The sequence below is a fragment of the Erithacus rubecula genome (genome assembly GCF_903797595.1).
Source record: "Erithacus rubecula genome assembly, chromosome: 25".
In the NCBI taxonomy this organism is placed as follows: Eukaryota; Metazoa; Chordata; class Aves; order Passeriformes; family Muscicapidae; genus Erithacus; species Erithacus rubecula.
In genome coordinates this window covers 4,353,756-4,377,962 of record NC_136677.1, presented here as the reverse complement: position 1 = coordinate 4,377,962, position 24,207 = coordinate 4,353,756, and the positions used below count along the sequence as shown (strand labels likewise).

The 24,207-nt window shown below is 49.3% G+C and overlaps 1 protein-coding gene across 5 annotated transcripts in view; it reads left to right on the top strand.

Moving 5' to 3' along the window:
• Positions 1-24,207, top strand: part of LOC306812230 (protein CEPU-1) — a 350,508-nt gene that overhangs the window by 297,234 nt on the left and 29,067 nt on the right. For all 5 annotated transcript variants that reach the window (XM_079326618.1, XM_079326620.1, XM_079326621.1 and 2 more), the window contains one exon: positions 3,875-4,107. In XM_079326618.1, the coding sequence (XP_079182744.1) occupies positions 3,875-4,107 (233 nt within the window). The remainder of the gene's footprint in view (positions 1-3,874; positions 4,108-24,207) is intronic.

Genomic DNA, 24,207 nt, shown 5'->3' with positions numbered 1-24,207 from the left:
CCTAATGTCCCTAAACTTGATAGAAGAGGGTGGATAACAAAGCCACGATGTTTTGGCTGTGGGAGATGTTGACAGATGCAGAAGGGGCAGCACCATCCTGTATCCCTTTGCACCCACCACACATGATAGATGGGGAGTGCAGGGCAAGGGATGGGCAGGTGGGTTGGGGCAGGTGGGGAGGACGGAGGTTTGCAGTTCTCACCTTTGCTCAGTGTGTAACTGTCCAAAATTGCCCAAATTCTTGGTCATTTTGAGGTGCCCACGGAGGCTGCAGGGAGCAGAGGGTCTGGTGCAGCATAAGGAGATGCATCTCCCTATAAACCATCCCTGCCTGCCCCAGGATGATGCAGCAGTGGTGAGTTAGGCAGTGTTCCCATCTCCCAGAGGACAAACCCTGAGGCTTGGGAGTCTGGGTTTATTGGGGAAGAAAGAACAGAGAGAGGCAGCAGTGTCCAGAGCAGTATCACCTCCACCTTGTGCTGGCACACAGAAGGTTTTCATCTTCCTGGAGACGAAGTCCTTGCTATCTGAGCAAGAGTGAAACAAGGATTAAGGATCTTGAGAGAGAAAATTACCTCATCTGTGCTTAATTGTTTTTAGATCATCTTTTTGGAGGCAAGCACTGCTTTCTAGCACCCCAAGGACCTCTCCCTCCCCTCCTTCCCTGGCACAGCATGGGCTGAGAGGGAAAGTGAGAGCTTCCAGTGAGGTGGAGGAGGCTTCCCAGGGCTTTTCACTTTGCCAGGAGCAGGGTGGGAAGAGGGGAGGCTGTGGGCTCAGTGGTGGCTTTGCTCTCCACCTGTGCCTGGAGCGTGGCTTCCTGGCCAAAGCCAAAGGCTTTCTGCTCAGATACCCATGTGTGGGAGAGGAGCTCCCCATCCCTGCACCGGGCTGTGCAGAAAGGAGCTGCTGGAGGAGGGAAGGAGGAGCAGATGGAGGGGCTGGAAGAGCATCAGGTCTCTGTGAAGAGCCTTGGCCACAGAGACCCTGACCAGCATTTGTGTGAGGAGGAGCAGGAGGAGCAGGAGGAGCACAGTGCTTGGAAGCAACTCAGGAAGCAGCACAACTGCCAATCCCTAAATAGCCCAGCACATCCAGAGGTCAAAGCACCTCCTTCCCAGGAGCTGCTGCTGTGCTTTATTATATATATTTATATATACATATATACACATAGGTTCATGAGCTTTCAGAGGCAGGGAAGAATATAAAGTAACAGCTTGAAGCTTGCTGATCCCAGGGACAGGGAAGCGTGTCTGGGTGATAAGGAGAGATTGTGCCTGGGTGCTGTGAAGGGAGAAGGCGCTTATTTCACTGCTGCCTCATGCGTTACCTGAGCCCTGCTGCTTTTCAAAAGCACTCAAATGCCCATATGATAGAGGGAATGCTTGGATTGCACACTGTCTGGCTCCATTATTATCCAAGGATCTCCAAGCTGATGCATTTCATAAAGAAAACTGGCGTGGAGGAGGAGAGAGGAAATATGTATTTTTAGTTCAGCCTGCTTACAGCTCCTCAAGGTAACGTCTGGTTGAGAAATTCGAGTCACGTCTGGATTCTCATCACCCAGCCCTGGACACCCCTGTGTTTGTGCAGAACCACCACCACAGGAGCCTATTTCATGGTACCAGAGCCAAACACCAAATAACCACTTCATTTTATTTGTGCCCCATAGGTCTGAGCTACCAGCAGAGCTGAGATTTGGAGTTCAATAGACTAAACCTATCCTCTGGGAAGAAATCTCCAGTTTAATTCAACTTGTGCAACTAAACTCTCAGGCCTTTTACTCAAGTTGTAATGCAGCTGAGAGCAAGAGCCAAGTTCTTGGTGTTCAGCCCAGACTGAATCTATTGCTTTTTTTAATGTAGATAATAAAAATCTGCTCACATTTAATTTATTATTATCGTAATATCATTATGGAACAGTAGTAAAGCTGTTCAATTTATTGGCTGTTTTTCACACCAGAGGGAGGATGGAAGAGGAGTTGGGTTCTTCAAATCAGGGGTGTCCTGTGCTGCAGACAACACATCTCACCTTGGGGACATTTCCTGTGTCACTCCTAACCCCCAAAAGTTTTGTGTTGAGGCTGGATTGGTCATTTTGGCTTCTCCAGTAATTGCTGGGGCCAAAGAGGTTCCAAAAGGAGGCTGAATGAGATGAGACAACTTGTCCCCAGGTGTCTTCCCTGTGACCTGTGTCTTCCCTGGCTTCAGTAATAGACACAGGAGGAGAAGTCTCCCATCACAGAATTATTAAGGTTGGAAAAGCCTCTAAAATCAGTCCAACCATTCTCCTGTACTGCCAGGTCCTCCACTAACCCAAGTGCCCAAGTGCCACATCTATGTGGCTTTTAGATCCCTCCAGTGACTCCAGCACTGCCCTGGGCAGCATGGCAGGGCTTGAACACCCTTTCAGTGAAGAAATATTTCCTAATATTCAATCTGAACCTACCCTGGTGTGACTTGAGGCCCTTTCCTCTTTTCCTGTCACTTGTTACCTTGGAGAAAAGGTGAATCCCCACCCAAAAAACAGGCTTAATAACCCCCAGTAAGGAGACAGCTCACCCAGAGAAAAGACACACTCCCCAAAGTGTCCACATGTCACAGATAAACCCATCCTTGCCCTTACCTCCCCTGCTAGTGCAGTCTGGCTCGTGGAGCCCATTAAGTCCCTAACACTCTTTGAAGTCATCTGGGTGAGACATCCCAGAAGCTGCCGGGCTCCTCTCAGTGCCTCTGAGTTAATTTGCATCCCAGCCACTGCACAAGTAATGAAGTAGTTTGGGGAAGAATGTAAACAGTGGATCTTAGGATGAGTGGTTTTATGCAGAGACATTATACTCTGGAGCCAGCATCCTGCAAAGCGTGGCTAAATCCCGATGGCTCTGTAATCCCAACATTTTTCAGAGAGAAGAAGGGGTTTATCTGGATGTGGGGGTGCAGGTTTCTGCTGTTTAGAGAAAGTATTGATGCTTAGAGATGATTTGTGGTAATGGTAGGATCCAAATCTGGTTTAGGGACATGGGGATGGGAGGTTACAGGGCTGGAAGAAACCTTTGGGAGGAACAAGACTGATCCCAGCTAATGTTGACAGAAAAATAATCTCCTTCGGAATCAAAATAATTTCTAGGTTTGTACTATGTTGTCTTCTGGGAGAACTCAAGTGCTTATTGTGGCTGAATATAGAGGATTTCTACCTCCAAAACATCCCTGGATAAGTGAAATGCTCAGCTGGGGTGAGGTGCACAAGTGAGGGAAGTGCAGCAGGTGATGGATATGGAAGAAAAAGTTGACAGAGGGGACAAATGGTCGGATGCTCAAGGTTTCTCTTTAGAGGTGCTTGTCAGAGCTGGCTTTCTCCAAAGATAAATTTCCCTTGCTCCTTTGTGAAGCAGCACAAGCTTTCCCAGCACCACTTTGCATTTCATTGTGTGGCTTCAGGGATGAGAAGGACTGTGGAGAGAAGGACAAGTGATGGATTTGGACAGGAAGTAACAACCTGCACCCCCCAAAAATGTGTGGACTCAGGATGGAGGTTTGGGCTCAGCTCTGTTTGTCTGGAAGTTTGCAAAAGAATAAATTGGAATAGAGGAGTGAAAGGCTGGTGCTGGGTGGCTCTGACCTCTCTGTGTCTGAAAACTTTGTGAAGCTGTTGGTCAAACCTCTGGAGCCGCGGGTTTGGATGGATATTTGTGCCCTGAGCACCGCAGGGAAAGTGCTGACCTTGTCCTCTTTGGACACTGAAAGCACTTGGTCTCTGAAAATGCTGCTGACAGCAAAGCTAAAAATAATGCCAGGAGGACCAGGAGGGCTGGAAGGGAGGGAGGGAGAGCGCCCAAGAGCACTCACTGATGGGTCACCTCTCTGCCTCTCCCCAGGTGCACCGTGGACAACCGGGTGACCCGAGTGGCCTGGCTGAACCGCAGCAGCATCCTCTATGCCGGCAATGACAAGTGGTGCTTGGACCCTCGGGTGGTGCTCCTGGCCAACACCAAAACCCAGTACAGCATCCAGATCCACGATGTGGATGTGTACGATGAGGGGCCCTACACCTGCTCCGTGCAGACAGACAATCACCCCAAGACATCCCGTGTCCATCTCATCGTGCAAGGTAAGAAGAAGGGAGTCTGTAAAGGGATTGGCCTTGTGAATTTGCTTTCTGGTCCTTTTGCCCTGGTGTCTTCTCCTCCCATTTCTCCTGTGTTGAGCATGTGACACAGCTTGGTGCAGAGGTAGAGGCTGATCCACACTTGGATCATCCCAAGCTGGGTAATGATTTTCACAGAATCAGAGAACTTGCTGAGTTGGAAGGGATCCATGAGGATCACAGAGTCCAGCTCCTGGCCCTGCACAGCACCATCCCCAAGAGTTACACTGTGTGTCCCAGGGTATTCTCCAAATGCTTCTTGAACTCTCTCAGGTTTAATTTTATCCAAATTTGCTGACATAATCCCAGGGCTCTGAAACAGGCAGCTCTGCCTCCCAACACAGTCACTGGCAAACCCCGTGATGCTGTTTGTTGTTGTTGTTTTTTGATGTTTTTTTGTTTTCCAAGCTGGAGGCAGTGCTTGAAGTAAAACTTGTGTTGGGGGAAAAGAGCACGCTGGCAGATTTGTGTGCTTTGTGGGGGTGTATGTATGCCTAGCAACAATGTGTGTTTGTGTGTTGAAATTCCATACTTTTGGAGGAGGAGGAGAAAGACCAGCACAAAGTGCTGGAGCATTTTTGGTGGGTAAATGAGTGCCTACATGTGCTCCTCAGCAAGTGTGTGAGCACACATGACTTCTCAGGAGGGGACAAACGGGTGTGGCCACATATGATGGTCAAGCAGGTGGACATTCATGTAAGATAGATCCTGTGTCCATGTGGCAGGACAAGAGCTGGACAAGAGGAAGCCTCATGGAGGGACAAACAGAGCCTGATGAGCTCTTAGCCTGGGGGAAGATTAATGGAAAATTTCTAATCCCTTGCTAGCAGCCGTTTTTTTTCCTGCTGCTTCTTCTGTGATTTGTCCGGGAGCCCTCTTAACATGACACACCAGCTTGAGTATTGGAATCTCGTCTCGGGCTAATTTTCGAATGCTGATGGGTGTATTGATTTGGAAACAAGCTGGGTTAAAAAGGCATTGCTCTTGTACACAAAGTCGGGTTGAGCTAATCCGCCGTCGATATTCCAGGCCTGAGCGCTATTGACAGCCTAATGAATAGAAGTGGGGAAAAAACCCAGACTCAGGGCCTTTATTTTTCCTCTTCCCTCCCTTTTCATTTTCCTTTTCCTCTCCAAGCAATCAAGCTGACTAACCAGAGCCGGACTTTCTCCATCTCCATTAAGCGCGGAGGGGAAGCGGATGCATTGCCAGCCCTGGTTCTGGCTGTTTATCTTGCAATCTCTTATTACCTGCCTGAGTTTCCTAAGCCAAAGTCGATCACCAGCAAGTTCTGAAGTCGCTATCAGATGCTGGAGTGATGCAGGACAATTTCTATCTGTTCTCTTCTGATTCCCATTTCCTGACCTAAATTTCCTGTATCACCAGACATCCAGGCCCATCCCTCCCATGTCTTGCTGTATCATTAGGAAAAGATATTTGGGTACTGCAGGAAAAGGTCAGAGCTTAACTCCTTGCAGCAGTTAAGTACGGGATGATTCAGTGATGGGCCCAGTCCTGTAATGTGCTCAAGATCCTCGTGCTGCCAGCAGAAATTCCAGCTCTGGAGAGCGAGCCCCCTAATTTGAAGAGCTGTTCTTTGGCTCACCCAGCCCTTTCACAGAGCAGGACATGAAAGTGAATTATCATGTCCAATTAAAGGAAAACCTGCCTTAATGACCTCGATGAAAATTGGACTGGGCTACCAGGATTAACTCTCCTGCCTTGGAAAATGGGTCCTATAAATATGTATTCTGGAATAATCCTATTCAAAATGACATTCAGCTTGTGGGAAGTGGTGCTTATGCCCCCTCCTAGGAAAGTAGGGTGGCTCAGCACCAGATTTCAGGGATGTGCCAAGTTCAGCACCCAGCCCTGGGACAATTTGCTCCTTCCCACAGCCTGATAGGAAAGGAGAGGTGATGTGAGGTAGTGGGTAAGGAGGTGTCTCCTTTTTAACAGGTTTAGCCAGGAAGGGGGAAGTGTGCAGGTTGCTCTAAGCAGGTCCTGAGTTTCCCCTTGCTGCACCAGGAAAGGGCCTGGGGGCACAGCTCTGGAGGCAGCAGCACTCCAGCCTCTCAGGATGCAATTAAATCATGCCCCGGGGCAGGCTGTGCTCTCCAAAGGGACTGGCTGCTGGGGGGGCAAGGAGCTTCCAGCCAGGATTGCAGCAGCCTGCTGCTTCTCCAGGCAAGCAGGATGGGTGCATATCAGCCAGCCCAGGCACTCTGAGCCCCTGCCTGCATCCCTCCTGCTCCCAGGCTTGGGGAATATCACTGGGAAACAGCCATGGATGGAGGGCATCTGTGCTTTTGGCCAAGGGCTGCTGGAGGGAAGCAGAACTGTGGGAGGGGGGAGAGCAAAAAACAGGAGAGGGATAGGGGTGGGAGAAGGATATTCCTTCAGGGTATGAGGGTCAGGAATGATCCCCAAGGAGAGAATCAGGTAGAAATACCCAGAACTGAGGATTCCCACACTGCAGCAAGGGTGAGCAGCACATTTATTTCTAGGTTGGCTCTCTTGGATGGCCGAGATCCCAAAATAGGTGGGGAGAAGGTACCTCAAGAGCTAATTTATCCCGTCCCCCTGCAACCAGGCAGAGACCTCACTGCCAAGCACATGTGAAAGCTATTCTTGAAAATCTTTAACAAAGCAGGTTCTTCAGTCTCCCCAGACAATCTATTCTACTGCTTTGCTACCGTTTTAATTAGAAAATGTATAGCTAATATCTAACTTAAACCTTCTTTGTTGCAAATGAAGTGGAGTTTTTCTCAGCCTATTCCCAGTGGATATGGGGAACAATTGATCAGTGTCCTCTGTAATAACCTTTTGCTTTTGGGAAGGTTGTTATCCGGGTGCCCCTTAGCTGCCTTCTTTCTGAAACCATCCAAGCTCTGCTTTTCCCACCTTTCCTCATTGTCCAGGCTTTCAGAAACACTTGTCAGTCTTGAAATCCTGGTACAAAAGGGAAAAGGTGATTGCTGCTGATCCAGGAATAGCAGGTCGGTGCCTCTGTGCTAATGTGGGACAAATGAGCTGAGGAAAGAGACAGCAGACCCTTGGCACCCAATGCACCAAAGTTCAGACCTGCTGTTTTGGGGACTGCTCTAAATGGGATCAGGCTGGTAGTGCCAAGCTGATGTCAGCCAACAACAGAGCTGCTAAAGAGACAAGGAGGTTCTTAGTACCTGGATCTCTTCTGGAAAAACGCGGCTAGATTACAGACAGAGCTAAAATGAGCAGCCCAGGGAGCATCCCTGTTATCTGCAGGGTCTGGAAGGTGCTTCCACTCCTTCAGTACTCATTCCTTCTTAGGAGGAGCTTCCATAAGACCAGACAAAGCACCCAAAAGCAGTCTGTGTTTGCAGAAATCTACCTTGGACCTTGAGGAGAGTGAGTTGTTTTGGGGAGTAAATCCCAAAGAGACAAAATCCAGGGAAGCCCTACTTACAATAAGCAAGCTGTGAATTTGGAGTGGGGCAGAAACCCAGAGCAAAAAGAAGATTTAGGTCCCACTGACCTCTGAGGAGCGATGCTTTTCCTTCCTCTCCTCTCCTGTATCCCACTCTGCTTTCCTTAGCAAGTCCTACTTCGTGCAGCAGCATCTTGGGCACTGCCTCCCCCTCCTCCCTGCTCCCTGCAGGACATTTCAGCTATTTAAGCCACTCTCCAGGTTCCTGGGTTTAAAGGAGAGAGGGGAGGTAGGAGGAGAAGGACGATATCTGAAAAGCTGTTATTTGTATTGATAATAAGCCGTCTCCAATGCGTGCCTGCAAAACACTCCCCCTGCCTTGTAAGATGCATTAAAGGAAGTTGGCCTTATCTCAGTGAGGGAAATGGACTTGGGGAAGGAGGCACGGAGCCTGCCAGAGTTTAATCTCACTTAGGCACACGAATTTGCATGATAGAAAATGGTGGAATTTTAGTGCTTAAAAAGAAAGAAAGAAAGGAAAAAAAAAAAAAAAAGGCAAAAGCAGGCAACTGGGGGATATTAACGCTTTCCCCGCTTCTTTATCAGTTTCCCTGGCCCTATCTGGCTCTTGCTGTTGTCACTGGAGCAACTAATCACCCCTCCCCTTTTGTTTGGTGTAAATGAGTTTTCCCCTCTCCTTCCGGAGCCCCAGGTTAATCTTCAAATCCCTGCCTTTGTCTGGGAGTTAATTACCTGCTCAGCGGAGTCGGGGGGCTGTGGGCACAGGTGGCAGGGGGTGGCAGGGGGCAGAGGTGGCAGTGCTGGTGACACCTGTCCCCGCACAGGGAGCAGCACTGACAAGGTCTGTGCTGGTGAGATAAAGCCATCGGTGGGGCTGCAGTGCCCTAGCTGGCTTTGTTTCATCTGCCAAACTCTGCCCAATTAATTTTCCTTTGATGCCACAAGCCCCTTTCACTCGTGGGACAACAAGGAGAATGTTTTGTTCCTATTTCGTGTCCTAGGTGCTTGGAAATGCCTTTACTGAGAGGAAGACTCAGTCCCTGTAGTCATCATCACCTTACCTGTGGGGCTGAGCCTGTGCCATCAATGCCACCAGTTCTGGGAGCAAGGAGGGAAAAGGGATTTGCCCACTGGTGGCAGAGGATGTGCAGATATTGGTCGTGTTTGGAGCCACGCGCTGGAGTTTCACACTGGGCAAGGTGCTCCCCCTGCTTCTGGCATGGATTTACTGGTGCGTCCACACATTTCCCCCCGTGGGAGCAGCTATTCCTTCTAGAAGCAAAAGCAGATTTAGATAATAACTCCTAAAAGGCACGAGGGAGCTGGGAGAGCCTCCCCAAAGTGGTGGAGGGGAGGAAACCAGAGGCATGAAATGGAAATCCTCCCTCACTTCGCCTGCGCTCTCAGCTCCTTTGACTGATGTGTTCCTTCCCCGTCTCTCTTTTGTTGCTAATCACAGTCCCTCTGTCAAAGCATCCTTGCCTTTTGTATCAGGGCTGTTGTGGAGGACTGAAGGTCTCCCACACGCTCTCACGCACTGGCCTAGTTTTTGGCTCTTTATCCTCATTTTGCTCTGCCCTCGGGGAGCATCTCTGCAGGTCCCACATCCATTACTGCCCCTGGATCTCTCCATCTCCCGAACACCCTTGGGTCCCAGCCCTTGCTTCTCTGGTGTGTGCTTGTCCATGTTCCCCTGTGGAGTGGCCTCTTACCCGGCCAGACTCCCTCCAGCCTCCCCAAAGTCACTTGACCTCTTTGCAAATCAGTTTAACATCTGTGAGGCAGAGATAATAATTGTCACCTACTTCACAGGGGGGTTGATGAGGATTAATTCATTAATGTCGACAGAGGTCTTTGAAGATGGAATGTGCTATCTGAGAGCTAAACGTTATTATTAATTAGCAATTATATCATGGGGTGGGAACAGGGAGGGAAAAGAGACTCCAGAGTCTGTACTGTGGAAAAGTTTGCTCTGGGCTCACATTCTGCCCTTGCTGCAGCTTTAGGCTGCCCCAGTTTTGTGTCCCTGCTGCTGCTGGATGGGGCCAGGCACTGCTGAATCCTACTGGGGGTGTGTCCCACCATGCAGCTCCTTTCTGGAGCTTGTGGATGAGCCTGCTGGTGTAAAGAGTGAGAGGGATGGGAAGGTGAACAGTGCTCAGGTGAGTTAGCATTGTTAGAAGGAGGTAATAGGGAGGTTGGGATGAAGAGAAGGCATAGAATCCCAGAGTAGTTTTGGGTAGGAAAAGACTTTAGAGACCCTCTAGTTACATCCCCTGAATGGGGCAGGGACATCTTCCAGTAGGCCAGGCTGCTCCAAGCCCCATCCAGCCTGGCATTGGACACTTCCAGGGATGGGGCAGTCACAGCTTCTCTGAGAAACCTGTGGCAAGATCCCACCATCCTTACTGAAAAAAATGCCTTCCTTATACCTGCTCTGCATCAACCTTTTCAGTTTCAAACCATTCCCTCAAGGCTTTCTCTGGGCTTGTCTGGCACCCCAGCAATGAAGCAGGCCAGGCACCACCAGAGTCATGGGAGAATGTATCCTGTTCCCAAGGAGAAGTAATTGGCAGGAGACTGGAGCAGAGGAGAGGGAAGATCCAGTGATTCACAGGAGGGCAAACAGACCAGTTTAATTTCCTTCCTGTTTTTCTTTCTCACATACGCCCAGGCTGTGGCTAATTCCTGTTTGTCTCCCCAGTGAAGTGCTAATGTTTTAGTCTTGTGTGTGTCACTGGGCTCCTTCAGGCAGTGCTGACAGAGTTCTTTGTGGTCCCCTCCAGATGTCCTGTGCCTCAGTGCTGGGGGCATTCCCACCTCTGACATCCCCATGGCTCCATTATTTCCATCCTCCCTGGCTCAGCTGTGTGCACTTTAGTGGCAGCGAGGAGAGCTCCGTGGAACTCTCTCTGCTACTCCCTCAGAGCTGTGGAGGTCACCCTTAGATCACCCCTCTCCTGGAGAACAAGAGCCTGCTCCTCTTTGAGCCTTTCTGAGCACACGAGCTCCCAGCAGCCCCGTTCACCCGAGCTCTCCAAAGGCTTTCAGGGAGAGGTCACCCTCCTCACCCAGAGCCACTCAGGAGTGACTCCACTAATCCCTCTGCGGAGCAGGTGAATCCGGGAGGCCAGTGTCTCACAGTGCCAGCCACTACTACTGGAGTAGTGTGTGGCTCTCCAGATGTGCAGCAAGTCCTCTCTTCCCCGTGGATTTACCAGCCAAAGGGGTGGCACACACCCGGGATGTGCTCGGGCATCTCCCACCGCCGCGTGCGGTTCCAGAGGAGCGCTGTGATAAAGCCAGTGGGGGTTTAATGAGGTCACTGCAGTTTAATGTTACTGCAGTAATCTCTTTTGTTTTACTACATTAAAATATTTGTGGTGGAACGGTTGGACCACTGTAATGTGATATCGCTACCTTAATGTTATTGTTGCCATGGCAACACTAATGGCAGCTCAATAACATTATTGCAATTTAATCTTACGACAATAAAATTAAGGGTAGAACAGTGAGACCTCGGCTCTGTAATGTTACTACAGTAACAGCATTGTTATCGTAACCGCGGGAGCGGAGTCAGCCCGCTGTAGTGTAACATCGGCACCGGCTCTTTGTTGTTACTACAGGAACACGGAGCATCCGCCGAAAATCACAGCAGGGGATGAATGGGAGGAGACGTCACCGGTGCGCCGGTGCTACTGCTACCCTGGGGCTGTCAGCACGGGGAGGTCATGCTGTCATCCCATCACTTATTCATCTAATTCCTCAATTGTGGTGTTTTTATCGGGGTCTGTCCTCTTCTCCCTCCGTTGCTGGAGCTCTTTGGAGCAGGTCTGTTGTTTTAGCGGCAGTAACTCTGCAGGGAAGGATTTAAAGCACTGCCTCCATCTAGTTCCAGATCCTTCTGCCTGGCGTTTTATAGCATGTGGCTGTTATGGAGTGATAACGTTTTATATTTATATGTCATCTTTCAATGTGAAGGATCCCAGCACAAGCTACAAATTACTGCTGTGCTGCAGGGCCGGGCAGACAACCCAGCACACACAGCGTGCCAGGGGAGGGGTTTTATCCAAGGGCACTGATTCCTTTGCAAGTGAGAGTCTCCTCTGCCTAGAGGATTTATCCAGAGCCCCCCGACTTTGTAAGGTGGGGCACAGATCTTTGTGCACCCTAAGCCGTTCACCCCAAGAAGCACCTGCCATCACTGGCATGGGAATGGGCAGAATTCCTCCTTTCCCAGCTGGCAGCATTGTATCAGGGCTGGAAAGGCAGTGGGGGGACAAGGCACAGGTGACATCTCTGTGCCATGCAGAGGCTTGCTGCAGTTTTCTCCAGCCTCCAGGGGAGGGAGGCAGAGCTGCTGATCTGTCCGGAGCATCGCAGAGCTTCCCTCATCCTGCCCAGGCCCAGTGCACACTTGCCATGCCCAGGGATGTGTGCTTTTAGCCAGGGGATGTGCTCAGGGATTTATACTTGTCATGCCCAAGGATGTGCCTTTCTGTGTCCAGTGATTCATGATTGTTTTGCCCGGGTATGAGCTCTTGGTGTGCTCAGGGATGTGCAGTTTGTGCCAAGAGATGCAGGTTTGTTGTGCCCAGGGAGGCACTCTTGATGTGCCCGGGGGTGTCTGCTTGCTGTGCCCAGGAATGCAAAGTTGTCATGCCCAGAGATGCACTCCTGCCATGCTCAGGAATGCAGGTTTGCTTAGCCCAGGGATGTGTGGTTTGTGCCCAGAGATGCAGGTTTGCCATTCCCGGAGATGCACTCCTGCCATGCTCAGGAAGGCACGTTTGCTGTGCCACCACACCTGCCAGCCATGCTTAGTGCCCGAATTGCCTCCTTGCCCACTTGAACTACCCACACCACCTCTCCTGCTCAGCAGGCAGGAATTTTCCCTCTGCTTTGAGCCCTTGTGCTCCCTCCCAGCTTTTCAGATCTCCATCTCCAGACAGCTCTTTGGCACCTGAATCTGGGGTGTGCCTGTGTTCCTCCAGCCCAGCCCCAGTCTGGACCTGCTCAGTTCAGCAGCTGCTCAGCTCCCCTTGAGCCTCAGCATTTGATCTCTCTCCATGAGTATTTGGATTCTGACCACTGCAGTAATTCCTTGTTTGTCCTTTAATAAAAGACCCGTGAGCTCCCCCTGACACCAGAGCTGGAATCATTGGGACCTGGGGCATCCTCTGTGCCAGCTCTTTGTGGCAATCTGGTTCCACATCCATCCTGCCAACCCTACTCCTCTGGGGGTTACATGTTTGAAAACACGAGCAGCAGCTCATCTCCCATTCACTGTTTTTCTCCATCATTTGCTTTATTAAATATTGATTTTCTGTTGCATTATTAAACCTTAAGTCCTGAGCATAAATTCAGAGTTGATACTTTAATCTGGCTCTTCTTGTTGGCCTTTAGAACTGATTTTTCTGGCCAGTCTCTCCAGAGGAGAGTCCAGAAGCAAAAACCTGTTGCAGAGGCTTGGGGAGTCAGAGGATGAAGCAAAGGGCTCTTCCCAAGGGATTTTGTCTGTTTGGTGTAGATTTGCCATGAAGGTGGCATCCATGGGGATCCTGGCCCGCAATCCTGCACAGACCTTGAGTGCAAAGAGGTTGGGGAGGAATCAGCCATGTTTTTTCAGGGAATTTTGTACATTACTGGCTGCTGGAAGGATATAACCCTCTCTTTTTTTGGTAGCACAGAGAGATTGCAATCTGGAATGGGAATTTAGCCTGGAGCCACTGCGTGGGCAGGGTGGCAGTGAGGCATCTAGCCCTCCACGTGCCTGGCTCTGCTCCCTAGGGTTTCCCAAAATTGCCCTGCTTGGGAGCAGGACTCTGCTGAGGAAGGGAGCCACAGATGGCAGTGCCTTGTCCTAAATGCATTCCCAGCTCCTGAGTGATGCTGCACAGATCTGTGCTTTTCTACCCTACAAATCCTCAATAAAACCAAAAGTGGCCTTGGCCTGAGCTGCAGGCAAAGCCAGAGGAATGTGGGTGGTAGAAAGCCACCAACAAGCCACAAGAAGTGCAAGTGGCCACCAGCACATCCTTGATAGCCACGGTGGGTAGCTCTGACCCCCACCATGATCCCTGCTCTCCTCCATTCCCTATCGGAGAGCTGCACACTGCCAGCTGCTGCCAAACCCCATGCTGCCAGCAACCAGGTGTCTGAACATGCTTCCAGAGCCAAGAGAGCTCTCCAGCCAAAAGGGAGGAGGGGAAAGCACTGTGGCAGCACCGGCAGGTTCAGGAGGATTTGGAAAAAAAAAAAAAAAAAATTAAGAAAATTAGAGAAGAAAAAAGGCAGAGGGAGGTTTGCAAACAGCTTTTGGATCCCACATCCAAACGGGGCATGGAACCTGTGCCTGGCAGCTGCTGTGCTGAGCAGTGATTTAAAAGCAGACTCCCAGCAGCAGGGAAAGAGGCAGAGGGGAAACAGATGTGAACACAATGCTGGAGATAAAGGAGAGGCCAAGGGAACAGCTGTCGAAAAGCTGCCCAGCCCTGCTGCCTATGAGGGTTGGAGAACCTCCAGCAAATATCCCCAGGATTGTGGCTGAGGGGAGGTCACTGGGAGAATAAGGAGGAAACTGGGTGGAAAATGTGGGTTTTTTCACACTGTTCTTGCTTGGGTTTTGAAGGAGAGTGAGAAGCTGGGAAGAAGGAGCTGCATTGAAACATGGGGAGAGTTGTGATTTTGTTTTCCTTTCTGTTCTGGTGATGCAATAGAGAAGAAAGAGATTTTAGAAAGACAAGGAGAAGCAGGAAGTGGAAAACAAAAGGGCAAGGATCTTTGTAAAACGTGGAAATGTGATTCTTCAAACAAAATATAGAAATGTGGTCTTGAGATATTTCTGGTTTGGGTTTTCCATGCCTGCTGTAAGACAGCAGTGAAACCCCTTGGTTCTGTCCCTCAGAAAGGAGGTGAATTTGTTTCTTAGTCCATGACTGGATCCCTGGGGGGATCAGCACAGCCCCACTGGTTACAGGGGGCAGAGTGGGGAAGTCTTCTTGTTTAGGTGGATTCATACCCTCATACAGAAGGAATTCTTCCCTAGGAGGGTGGGAAGGCCCTGGCACAGATTCCCAGAGAAGCTGTGGCTGCCCCATTCCTGGAAGTATCCAAGGCCAGGTTGGACAGGACTTGGAGCAACGTGGGATTATAGAAGGTGTTCCTGCCCATGGCAGGGTTTGGGAGTGAGATTATCTTTAAGGTCCCTTTCAACCCAAACCATTCTGGGATTCTGTGGTTTTTTATTTCTTTGTTAATGGTTCCGGTTGTAGAGATGCCCAAAAGACTTCAGCTCTCCATTTTGGTAGCATCTTCTATAACTTCCTGGGTAGGATTTGAGATGAGGCAGGAGAGGCCACAGACCCTGTGTTGGTTTGCTGTCCTGTGTGAGATGAGATGAACAGGTCTCAATCTGTCCTCCTTTCTGCCCAAGTCTCCTGCCCACTGAGCCCCACAGCCAACAGACTCCCCAGTTTGTGCCCAGGGCTCTCCTTGCCTGCCCCAGCATTGACACAAGGCACCAACAGAGATGTCTCCTCCATGGTTTGCCCTCCTTGTAATCCCTCCTCCCCGCAGCCAGCCCGAGAGCTTCAGCCTTTGATCCTCCTCCTCTTTTGCAAACACTTCTCTCTGCTTGTGAAATTAAATCTCTCTCACAGTGATTTCCTTCCCTATCTTTTCTTTTTGGCCGAGTCTGTCTGAAATATTCTCTTTTTTTTTTTGCTCCTTCAGCAGCAGGACTGTATAATTGATGGCCTCGCCAAGCTTTCTGTGCTGAGCATTAAACCCTCCCTGCCTTGGCTCCGACCAGAGTTCATTACTTTCTGAAAAGCTCTGTTGTCTGTTTGTGCTCAGATGATTGTTGTTGTGGAGGTGAGGATGTTGTCAGTACAGAGAGAGGAGGAGGGGTTGGATTTGGACCGGGCTGCTTTGTAATCAAATCCCTCTCTCTTTAGCAAATTTTCAGGTGGAAAAGGTCTCTTTTAGTCCAATTGAAATGCGGTACCCTCCTGAAGCAGAAGCACAAAACTCAGGGTCTGAATTAGTGCAGCAAAATGTTGTCTGGCTCGTGGGGCAGTGGGAAAATGCTGCTTTTCAATATACCCCTCCTCAGCACTGGGCAGGAAGGAGCAGGGGCTGCTCCCATCACCACAGTTTGATTTCCTGGAATAGGCATTTATTACCACACCACCTTTCCCTTTAGTGAACATGCTGTGGTCATCCCTTCCAAGCTTCTGCATCCCAGGAGCTGCCCTGGGAAGGATGTGCCCCATGCAGTGCTGCCAGGGTCCCTCCAGCACCACGGTGTCCTTATCTTGGAGCTGGGTGTCACTCTGTGTGTGTGTGGCTTTTTTTACATGATGCAAATCCTTTCTGCACATTTTGGCCTTTCCTGACAAGACAAAGTGGCGCTTTCTGTGCTTTGCCCTACTCCAACAACGCTCCTGGCTCCCCGTCTACCTCCTTGGGCTTTCCACACTTAAAACACAGCAAGGCTGAGGTGATTACAAGGATTGGAGATGCAGTGACACTTCCCTGCCAACAAGTAATTGATTTATTAAAGACATTACAATACATTCATGGTTGAGCGTCAGAGTTTCCTTTGAACTCGCTCAGAAATCCGAGGGGATTGTGCCTGGTTGCGAGGACCGCGGGCAGAATAAATCTGGGCTCCCCCATCGCCTCCCCCCCGCGCCGCCACAATTTCATTTCCCTTTGACTGGCGCGAGTAAATATCACAGCTCGACAACTCCAGTCCAGTGACTGGTGTGATCCAATTTAATAGCATTTAAAAATTCAAAGTGATTGTTAGCCAAATGGAAATGTAAGATTTCATACCCAGCCTGCCTTGGGGAGGAAAGAGAGAATTAGGGAGGGTGCGGGGGATGTAGACAAATGGACTAGATAAAAAATAATGGAAAGTAACTTAATTAAGAGGCTCGACTCAAGTTAAAAACAGTAATGATTTTGAATCGGAGAACCACAGGTATTAAAAATGAAAGGGAAATAGGAAAGAAAGGAAAATGTGGATAAAAAGCTTCCAAAATGATTAAATGGGAGGAAAAAGAGGCATAGGAAGAATGGGGTAAAAATAGTCCTTCCATGTAAAGTAGGAGCACATGGGGAATAGACAGTGCTGGTGATGAGGCTGGGCATTAGGAAGACAAATAGGGAAATTAAGGATGCTCTGGCGGGGAAAATTCCCTGTGGCTTTTCTGGCATTCTCGGAGGCAGGAGTGTGGCCGAGAAGAAGGCTCGAGGGCTTTGTTTAGGAGAGACAGGAAATGAAGGAGCAGTCCTAATGGGAAAGGAGAACAGCCCCCGCGTTCTCCAGGCGCATCGATATCCTTCCCTTGTGGGACCGTAGCTCCCTCCTTTTCCTTTGCTCTCAGCTGTCTCAAATGTTGCTTGGTTGGGTTGAAACTGGGGATTGGAATTTTAATTGCCCCTCTGTGTACAGGGATATATGACTGTGTCTCAGTGGCCTGATGACTGATTTTTAACCATGGAACTCTCTTTCCAATGGAAATACCTGCCCTGGCAGCCACCCTCACCCTCCTTGTGCCTTTCTGACATGGTTTTCCAAGCTCCACAGAGCCTGAGAGGCAGGTGCTGTGGAGCATTGAACTGAACAGACACTTCTGGTCCATTTGATCTTTGGGTCTCATTTCTCCATCCGTGAAGTGGGAATGATAACTCTCCCTTATCTCCCAGGTTGTTTTGACGATAGGAATAAACCACGTTTGAAGGTTTGGGAAGGACGGTGAGCATCAACCCACACACTCTGGACCATTGGTATTTGCACTCCTGCTTGTTCCTGGCACCTTTGGTCAAACTTTGGGTTGGTCCCCTGGGCTTGGGGCAGCTCTGAGTTGGCCTAGAAATGTACCTTGGGATAGGGTGAGGGACCAGAAATATTCCATGGGAGGGGTGAGGGAGGATGGAGAGCTCTTGGAGCCCAAGGAGAGCCTGAAAAAGCTGGGATGTAAAGAAATGTCTAAGAGGAGTAAGGGATGGATCAGGGCATCTTTGGGAAGGTAGAGCTGCCTCTGTCAGAGTGATAGATGAGTCACAAAAGATGTGTTCCCATGGGGATAAGAGGAGTGGCAGCACATGGAGGCATGGATCACCTCACCTGTGGTTCATTTTGAAGTGCTGGACCTTGCTGACCTCCCATTTCATGAGCTTTGTTCTCCCACTTCACAAGCTTTGTTCTCCCACTCTGTTCTCCCAGACAAACAGAGTCTGGGCATAAGTAGCAGCCTCCAGACCACCTAATCAGACAGTAACAGGGCTGTGTTCCCTGCCTGATCCATTAATTTTTAACTGGAGTCAAAGGCAAAGATGGGAAGAAGCCCAAGCAGAAGTAAAAGCGCTGTCTGGAGCACAGGAGGCACCTGGAAGAGCTGGAGCTCAGGAAGGATGGGAGGAAAGCAGTGCTGGCAATGGAGGGATGTAAATTGATAAATGAGGCAAAAAGAGCATGGATAGACTCAGAAGATCGAAATAAACTCAATCACAACTTGGGGGTTCCACATTAATGCCACGAATCTCAGTGGTTTTTGAGGTAAAGGCACCGTGTCCAGCGAGGCATTTGGGGAAGCACAGCTCATCCTCCTGCGAGGGTGGGGAGCCACATGCTCTGCCTGGGCACGGGCTGGAGGCTCCTCAAATTAGCTGAGTGTCAGTGTGGAAGTGTAATCACAAACACTTACTTAGTGCTCCAGCCCAGGGAGAGGGAGAGCGAGAGCGCCGAGATAAGAACAAATATGCAAGAGCATAGTGTGTTTTTAATGGAAGGGAGATTTATTTCTCTCTGTGTCTTTTTAAGCCTCTAGATAGATCATAAAAAAAACCCAGCCCAACCCACACACAACCTGTCTGCCTGAAATAGCCGAAATGTAATTTAAAGAGCATCATTTTAACTAATACTTCACTTCAGAGACACCTGCCCTATATTCATTGGAGATGCAGGCTGCATTAGAGCATCTGATTTATCTTTGGAAAGGATGTTTGAGCTCCTTTGTTCCTGTCAGGTCCCTTTTGAGCAGTAAAGTGGCACAGGGGAGGTTTGGCGAGCTCAGCCCCTGGCGTGGTGCCCACTGTGCATGGACAGAGAGCTGTAGGGGACAGGGAGAGCCACCCCTGCTCTCCAGAAGCAGAGTGGGGAGCAGGAGGGTGGGGCACAGCCCATCTGGCTGGTTGTGGGGAGGGGAGCTGGGAGTTGGTGCAGAATTTACTGGGACAGCATGCGTTGATGGATCAGGTGGGCAATATCATGGATATTTGCTGTCTGTTTGAAGGGAAGACTCCAGGAAGGGCTGTTTGCAGGTACATCCCCTGGAGGCATGTCCCAACCTAGATCTGTGCATCTGTCCCCATGGAGAAATGCCCCCATGTCCAGTTCCTGTGGTTATAGGCTCTGGGTATCTTATAATTTCATATGTTGTTGTCTTTTTAATGAGCCTGCAAGGATGAGAAATCCTTGTCATTACATTGATGGAGAGATGAGACCCAAGGAGACTGAGGGTTTTGCCAGGAGCACTCTGGCAGAGCCAGCATCCATCCATCCTTCTCTGCACTTACTGACCCGCAGCAAGGAGGCTTTTCTGTCATTAAAAATAAAGAAAATTCCACAAATCAGAATTTTCTCCCATGGTGGAGCAAAGGATCCCCTGTTGGCCTGCACCCCTCAGGTCCCAGGCTGGGGTCACCTGTCGAGGACAAGGCACTGTAAGGATGAGTGTGAGGAAAGATGGGGAGAGGAGAGCTGCTCTGAAATCCCTCGCTCGCCCTTTCTGATCTGAAGTTCACTTGTAATATTTTCCCCGACTCGGGTTGCTAATGCGTTTTGTTCTCCAGAGTGTGCGTGGCCCGACTTCCCGCGCAGCCTTTAATTAGTTTCTGGATGATGACATCTCCGCCGAGAATCATCTCGTCGTGTCCCTCCGATCCTGGGGGGAGATAAAGGAATCTAATAAAGACATCCAGCATTTCGAGGTGATGGGTTTGACAAGCTTTGTATTAACCACAAGTCGTGTTCAAACTTTCTGGGGTGCTGGATCGTCCCCACACAGGGATTTTCCCAAGGGTCTGATGGAGACTTCACTGGTACCCAGTGGAACGAGAGGAGCTGGGGACCCTGTGTCCCCTGAGCAGGGTGTGACACAGTCACTGTCACTTTGATGGTCACTGTGGATGCAGTTGTGAGAGAGGCTGTCGTGCCTTGAGGAGAAGTGTCAATAATGCTAGAAAAATGATGCAGGTGTCTTAAGGATTCGAGATCCTTCAATTTTCTGCCTTTCATGAGGCGTTGCTTGGCTTGCAGGGGGAATCCCAGGTGGCTTGGGGTGCAAAAACTGGAAACTAGATCCGTGCAGCGTGTGTGGAGTTGAAAATGAGATCTGTCTAGACAGGGAGCTGAACTGCCAAACACTCTTTGTTTGGCTGCATTTCTTCATGGATAATAATGGAAAAACTTCACTTTTGTATCTTTCTTCTTGTTTTCTTTTCACTCAGCATCGTTAGACTCATTTTAAAAGAGGAAACGAAGTCCAGATCAGTGCCACATCTTCCTTTAGGCATTGTAACATGAGCATAGAACTCACCCAAACCTGAAGGAGGGATTCTGCCTCCTCTTAAAGTTGCTTATTAATAGTCATGCAAAGAAACTCTGGTTTGATTCCCCATAGGTGTGGGGCTTGGTGTCAGGTGTTTACTTAATTTTTTTGCTAGAAAAAAAATGATGCAGATCCCTTCAGAATCTTGAAAGCAGGGGAATGAATCTAGTGAGGCAGCACACTGACTCCTCAGGGTGCTGCTCTTGGTCCAGGCTCATGACCTGGACCCATCCAGAAATCAGGGAGAAATCCTTGTGCTTGAGCTTCATCTCTCCTGTTGTGCCACGTTTGTTGTGGTGTATCCCTCATTGACTGCAGCAATAGTGCTGATTTATGCTGTCGTAAGTGGAATCAGATTGGGCTCCCTTTTGGCACTTAGCTGTAAAGTTTGTCTGCAGAAACCCTGCTGTTTATGCGGTGAATTATACCCGTGTTCACAAATACTTTACTAATGAATGATTGGGAACGTCTCGTTTCCCCCTCCTCCTCTGAATTATTATGATGCTGTGCTGTATAACCTGCTGCAGAGACGGGTGTAAAAAATCTCGTGTCCTCCAAGCTTCCCTGCAACAGGAGCTGTTACCTATCTGGGAAATCATTTAGACACATTTCGGCGCCGTATGACACATCTCATTACACCTCGCTTTACAACGAGCAATTGTCTTTAGTTATTTATTAATTGCTTATTAAGGTCGTTATGTATGTCCTCATTGTTTCCAGCCTTCTTTCTTCGTGGCTTTGGCTGCTGCCAGGTTTGTGAAGAGGGGGATCAATCTCTCAGCAAAGCTGTGCTGAACCTGGGAAGGGGGTGGTGGTGCTAGCCCAGGGCTCAGGCAGCCCTGGGGAGCAGCACAGGCACCCACAAGGGGTTTGTGTACAAACCTTTGTGACTGAGCAGGCTCTGAGGCTGTGTTTGTTCTTCCTCACACCTTTGGACAGGCTCAAAACAGTTCCTGATACGATGGAAGGATGATATGAAGGAAAGATTATATGAAGGAAGGATGATATGACAGAAAGACAAAGCCCTCTCTGCTTTTCTCTTAACTATAATTGTGTTAGAACAGCACAAACTGATTTAAAAGCCCATTATAATACACCTGTAATTGAAGGCACAGGGCTCTCAATTTGCTCCCTAAAGGCAGAAAGCTTTGGAACACAAAAGAGGGAGGAGGCACCATGGAGGTACCTGGTACTGTGGCAACCAGCACTGCACCTTCTCCTGACCTGGCAGCTCCAAAGTGCTCTGGTCACAACCTGGAGGAGTCCTGGAGCTGGTTGTTGGGGTCCCTGCTTTTGGCAGAGCCTCAGTTGCCAGGATTTGGGCTCGGTTTGACTCAGCATTGCTGTGAGCAGGGATGGGACACCCAGGACTCCCCCTCACTGAATCCCAGCAGCAGGACCCGTGGCAGCAAACTCTGTAAAGCACAGGAAAGTCGGAGTGTGGCAGCAGTAAGAGGCTGTTATGAAAAGCAGGAGCAGTGTCAGGCTGATGCTCAGGAAGCTGCCAGTGCACATCACAGATCGCCTGCAGAACGCAAGTCTGACTCTCCCTCTTTTTCTTTCTTCCAGACACTTTTATAGTTTTTCTTTGTTGTTTCCTTTGATCTGGAGCAGATGTTGCTCGTGCTGGAAGATGGAGGTTTGCATGTTTTATGAAGGGAAGCAGGGCTGGGTTTACCAGAACAGTGACTCTCTCCTAGGCTGAGACCCCTTGGCTGGGGCAAGCACCTGCTCTGCCTCCCTCCCACACCAGAAGAGGTTTGCTAGTCTGGAAAGGTCACAACTGTATTTCTACACTGCTATCTTGACTCCCAAAAGTGGATAGAAAGGGGGTGATGAAGGCAAAAATTCAATTGCTCCTTGAAGAAGGAATAGGCAACTTGGTGAGGCTCATCTGAAGTCCCCTTGCCAATCTGAGGTGGAGAGGTTGTTCCAGATGCACCCTCCACTCAGCCTGATACATGGCTGAAATTTGGGATTCTGGGGTGTCAGGAGACAAAGATGGGGATATGAGGTTAGGGAGAGGACAGCCCAAGCAAGCAGCACAGTCGGTTCATGCCAGGAAGGTGGGCTGTAAGGTGATGGAGATGGAAATGGAGGTGGCAGGGCCTAAGCAAAGGAGGCAAAGCTGCTGATGTTTATGCAGTTTGGGATGATTTATAAAAGGCAGCTGGAGGAATAATCAGGGAAGGCCTCAGTCCTGCAGTGGGTGCCATGGGACAGGCAGCAGAGGAGGTGGCAGAAATGCCAGGGGAGTCCCACCACATCCCCAGGATGTGGAGACCTGTGTGCAGCACTGCCAGGGGACACAGGTATGGGATGCAGCTGCACACCTGTGCTGGCTCAGGAGCGGGTGTCTGGAGGTGAAAGCAGAGCAGGGATATCGTCTGTGCCAGTGGCAGGAGGGCATCTGTGCACCAGGGAATAGATGTGTGTTGGCAGGCACATATGCTTGAATCCACAAAGACATCTATCACCTGCCTCAACACCCTCGAACGTGGAGCTCACCATATGCTTTGGTTAAATATTTAAGCAAGCTGCTTTCTGTGCTGGGGACTCCTTGTATGCAAAGGTTGGGGCAAGCTGGGGGCATCCCCATGGCACCCGTGGGGGGCTGAGAGCACCCAGAGACCTTTCCCAAAATCATGGCAAGGATGGAGGGGGAAAAAAGAAGGAATTGCGTCAATAAAGCACCAGCCTGCCTGTGGGGAAATCTGTGCAGTGTCACCAGAGCTGCTTGGCCAATACTGCCATGTTTAATCACTTCCTAGCAAGAGAGAGGCTGAAAACAAAAGGACTGCCCACAAGGAGAGGGTTCCCACCTGGGAAGCCTGCATTTACTTAGTTTTATTTATTTATTCCTTCCCAAAGGGGCACAGCTCCATCTGCATACTGCTTTTGGCAGAGGAAATGTCTCCTCTGGCCTATGCTGTAGAAATGGCAAGTGCTGGTGGAAGTCCTTTAATGCAGAGTGAATGGAAGTGTTGGTGACTGTTAAATAATATTAAATATGTACTTGGATCATTTATTTATCAAGATTTCCCTCCCAGTCTGGTAAAAGCCTTACAACACACCTGTTGTTTTGCTAGAAAGGCATTTGGAATAGTTTCTCTGGTTAAATATTCAAATATTTAATTAGCATACAATAACAACCATGTTAAATCCTACCATTGCATAGACAATTCCAGACTTAGTTAACAGCTTCAGTGATGTTTCTCTGGTTTGCTTCCCAGATGTTCTTGCCTCCTCTCATTCCAGATGGGGCACAGTAAATTGAATCTACCTCAAAGTGTCCTGAGCTTGCCACAGTATGGTGAACTTTTCCCCTGTTGCATGAGCAGCTTGAGCTACTTTTTTATTGAATTATGGAAAGGTTTGAGTTGAAAGGGACCTTAAAGACCCTCTAGTTTCATCCCCTGCATGGGCAGGGACTTTCCACTATCCCAGGCTGCTCCAAGTCCCATCCAACCTGGCCTTGAACAGTTCCAAGGATGGGACAGCCACAACTTCTCTGGGCACTCTGTGCCACAGCCTCACCAACCTCATCATAAAAAAAATTATTTTACCTGTTCTAAATTAACCCTCCTCAGGTTAAAAATATTCCCCTTTGTCCTATCAATCAAAGCCAAGTTTAAGTTGTTTTAATTATGTTTTGTAGCCTGGTCAGTTGATTTTTGTCTCTCATCTGGGTGGGTGCGAGTGGGTCTGTGCAGTCCCAGAGTAGCAGTGTAAAGTCTGCCTTGTTCTTTTTCAAGCCTCTGCAAAACAAGCTGAATTGGGTAGATGTGGATTCAGCAGTTAAAAACATCAGAAAGGTTCCTCTGTGATGCAGCAAACAGCACATTAAAGATGATGGATTCTGCTTTAGTTTTCTTGGGACTTAGAGCTGGAAGCTTTTCTGCTTCCCAGGCAAAGGTGGGCAATCACTGCATCTCTGCTTGGCTCTTCCCACCTCTCCAAAATGACAATGGTAAAACACCCTCGGCCTATTTTTGTTGTCCAGATTATATG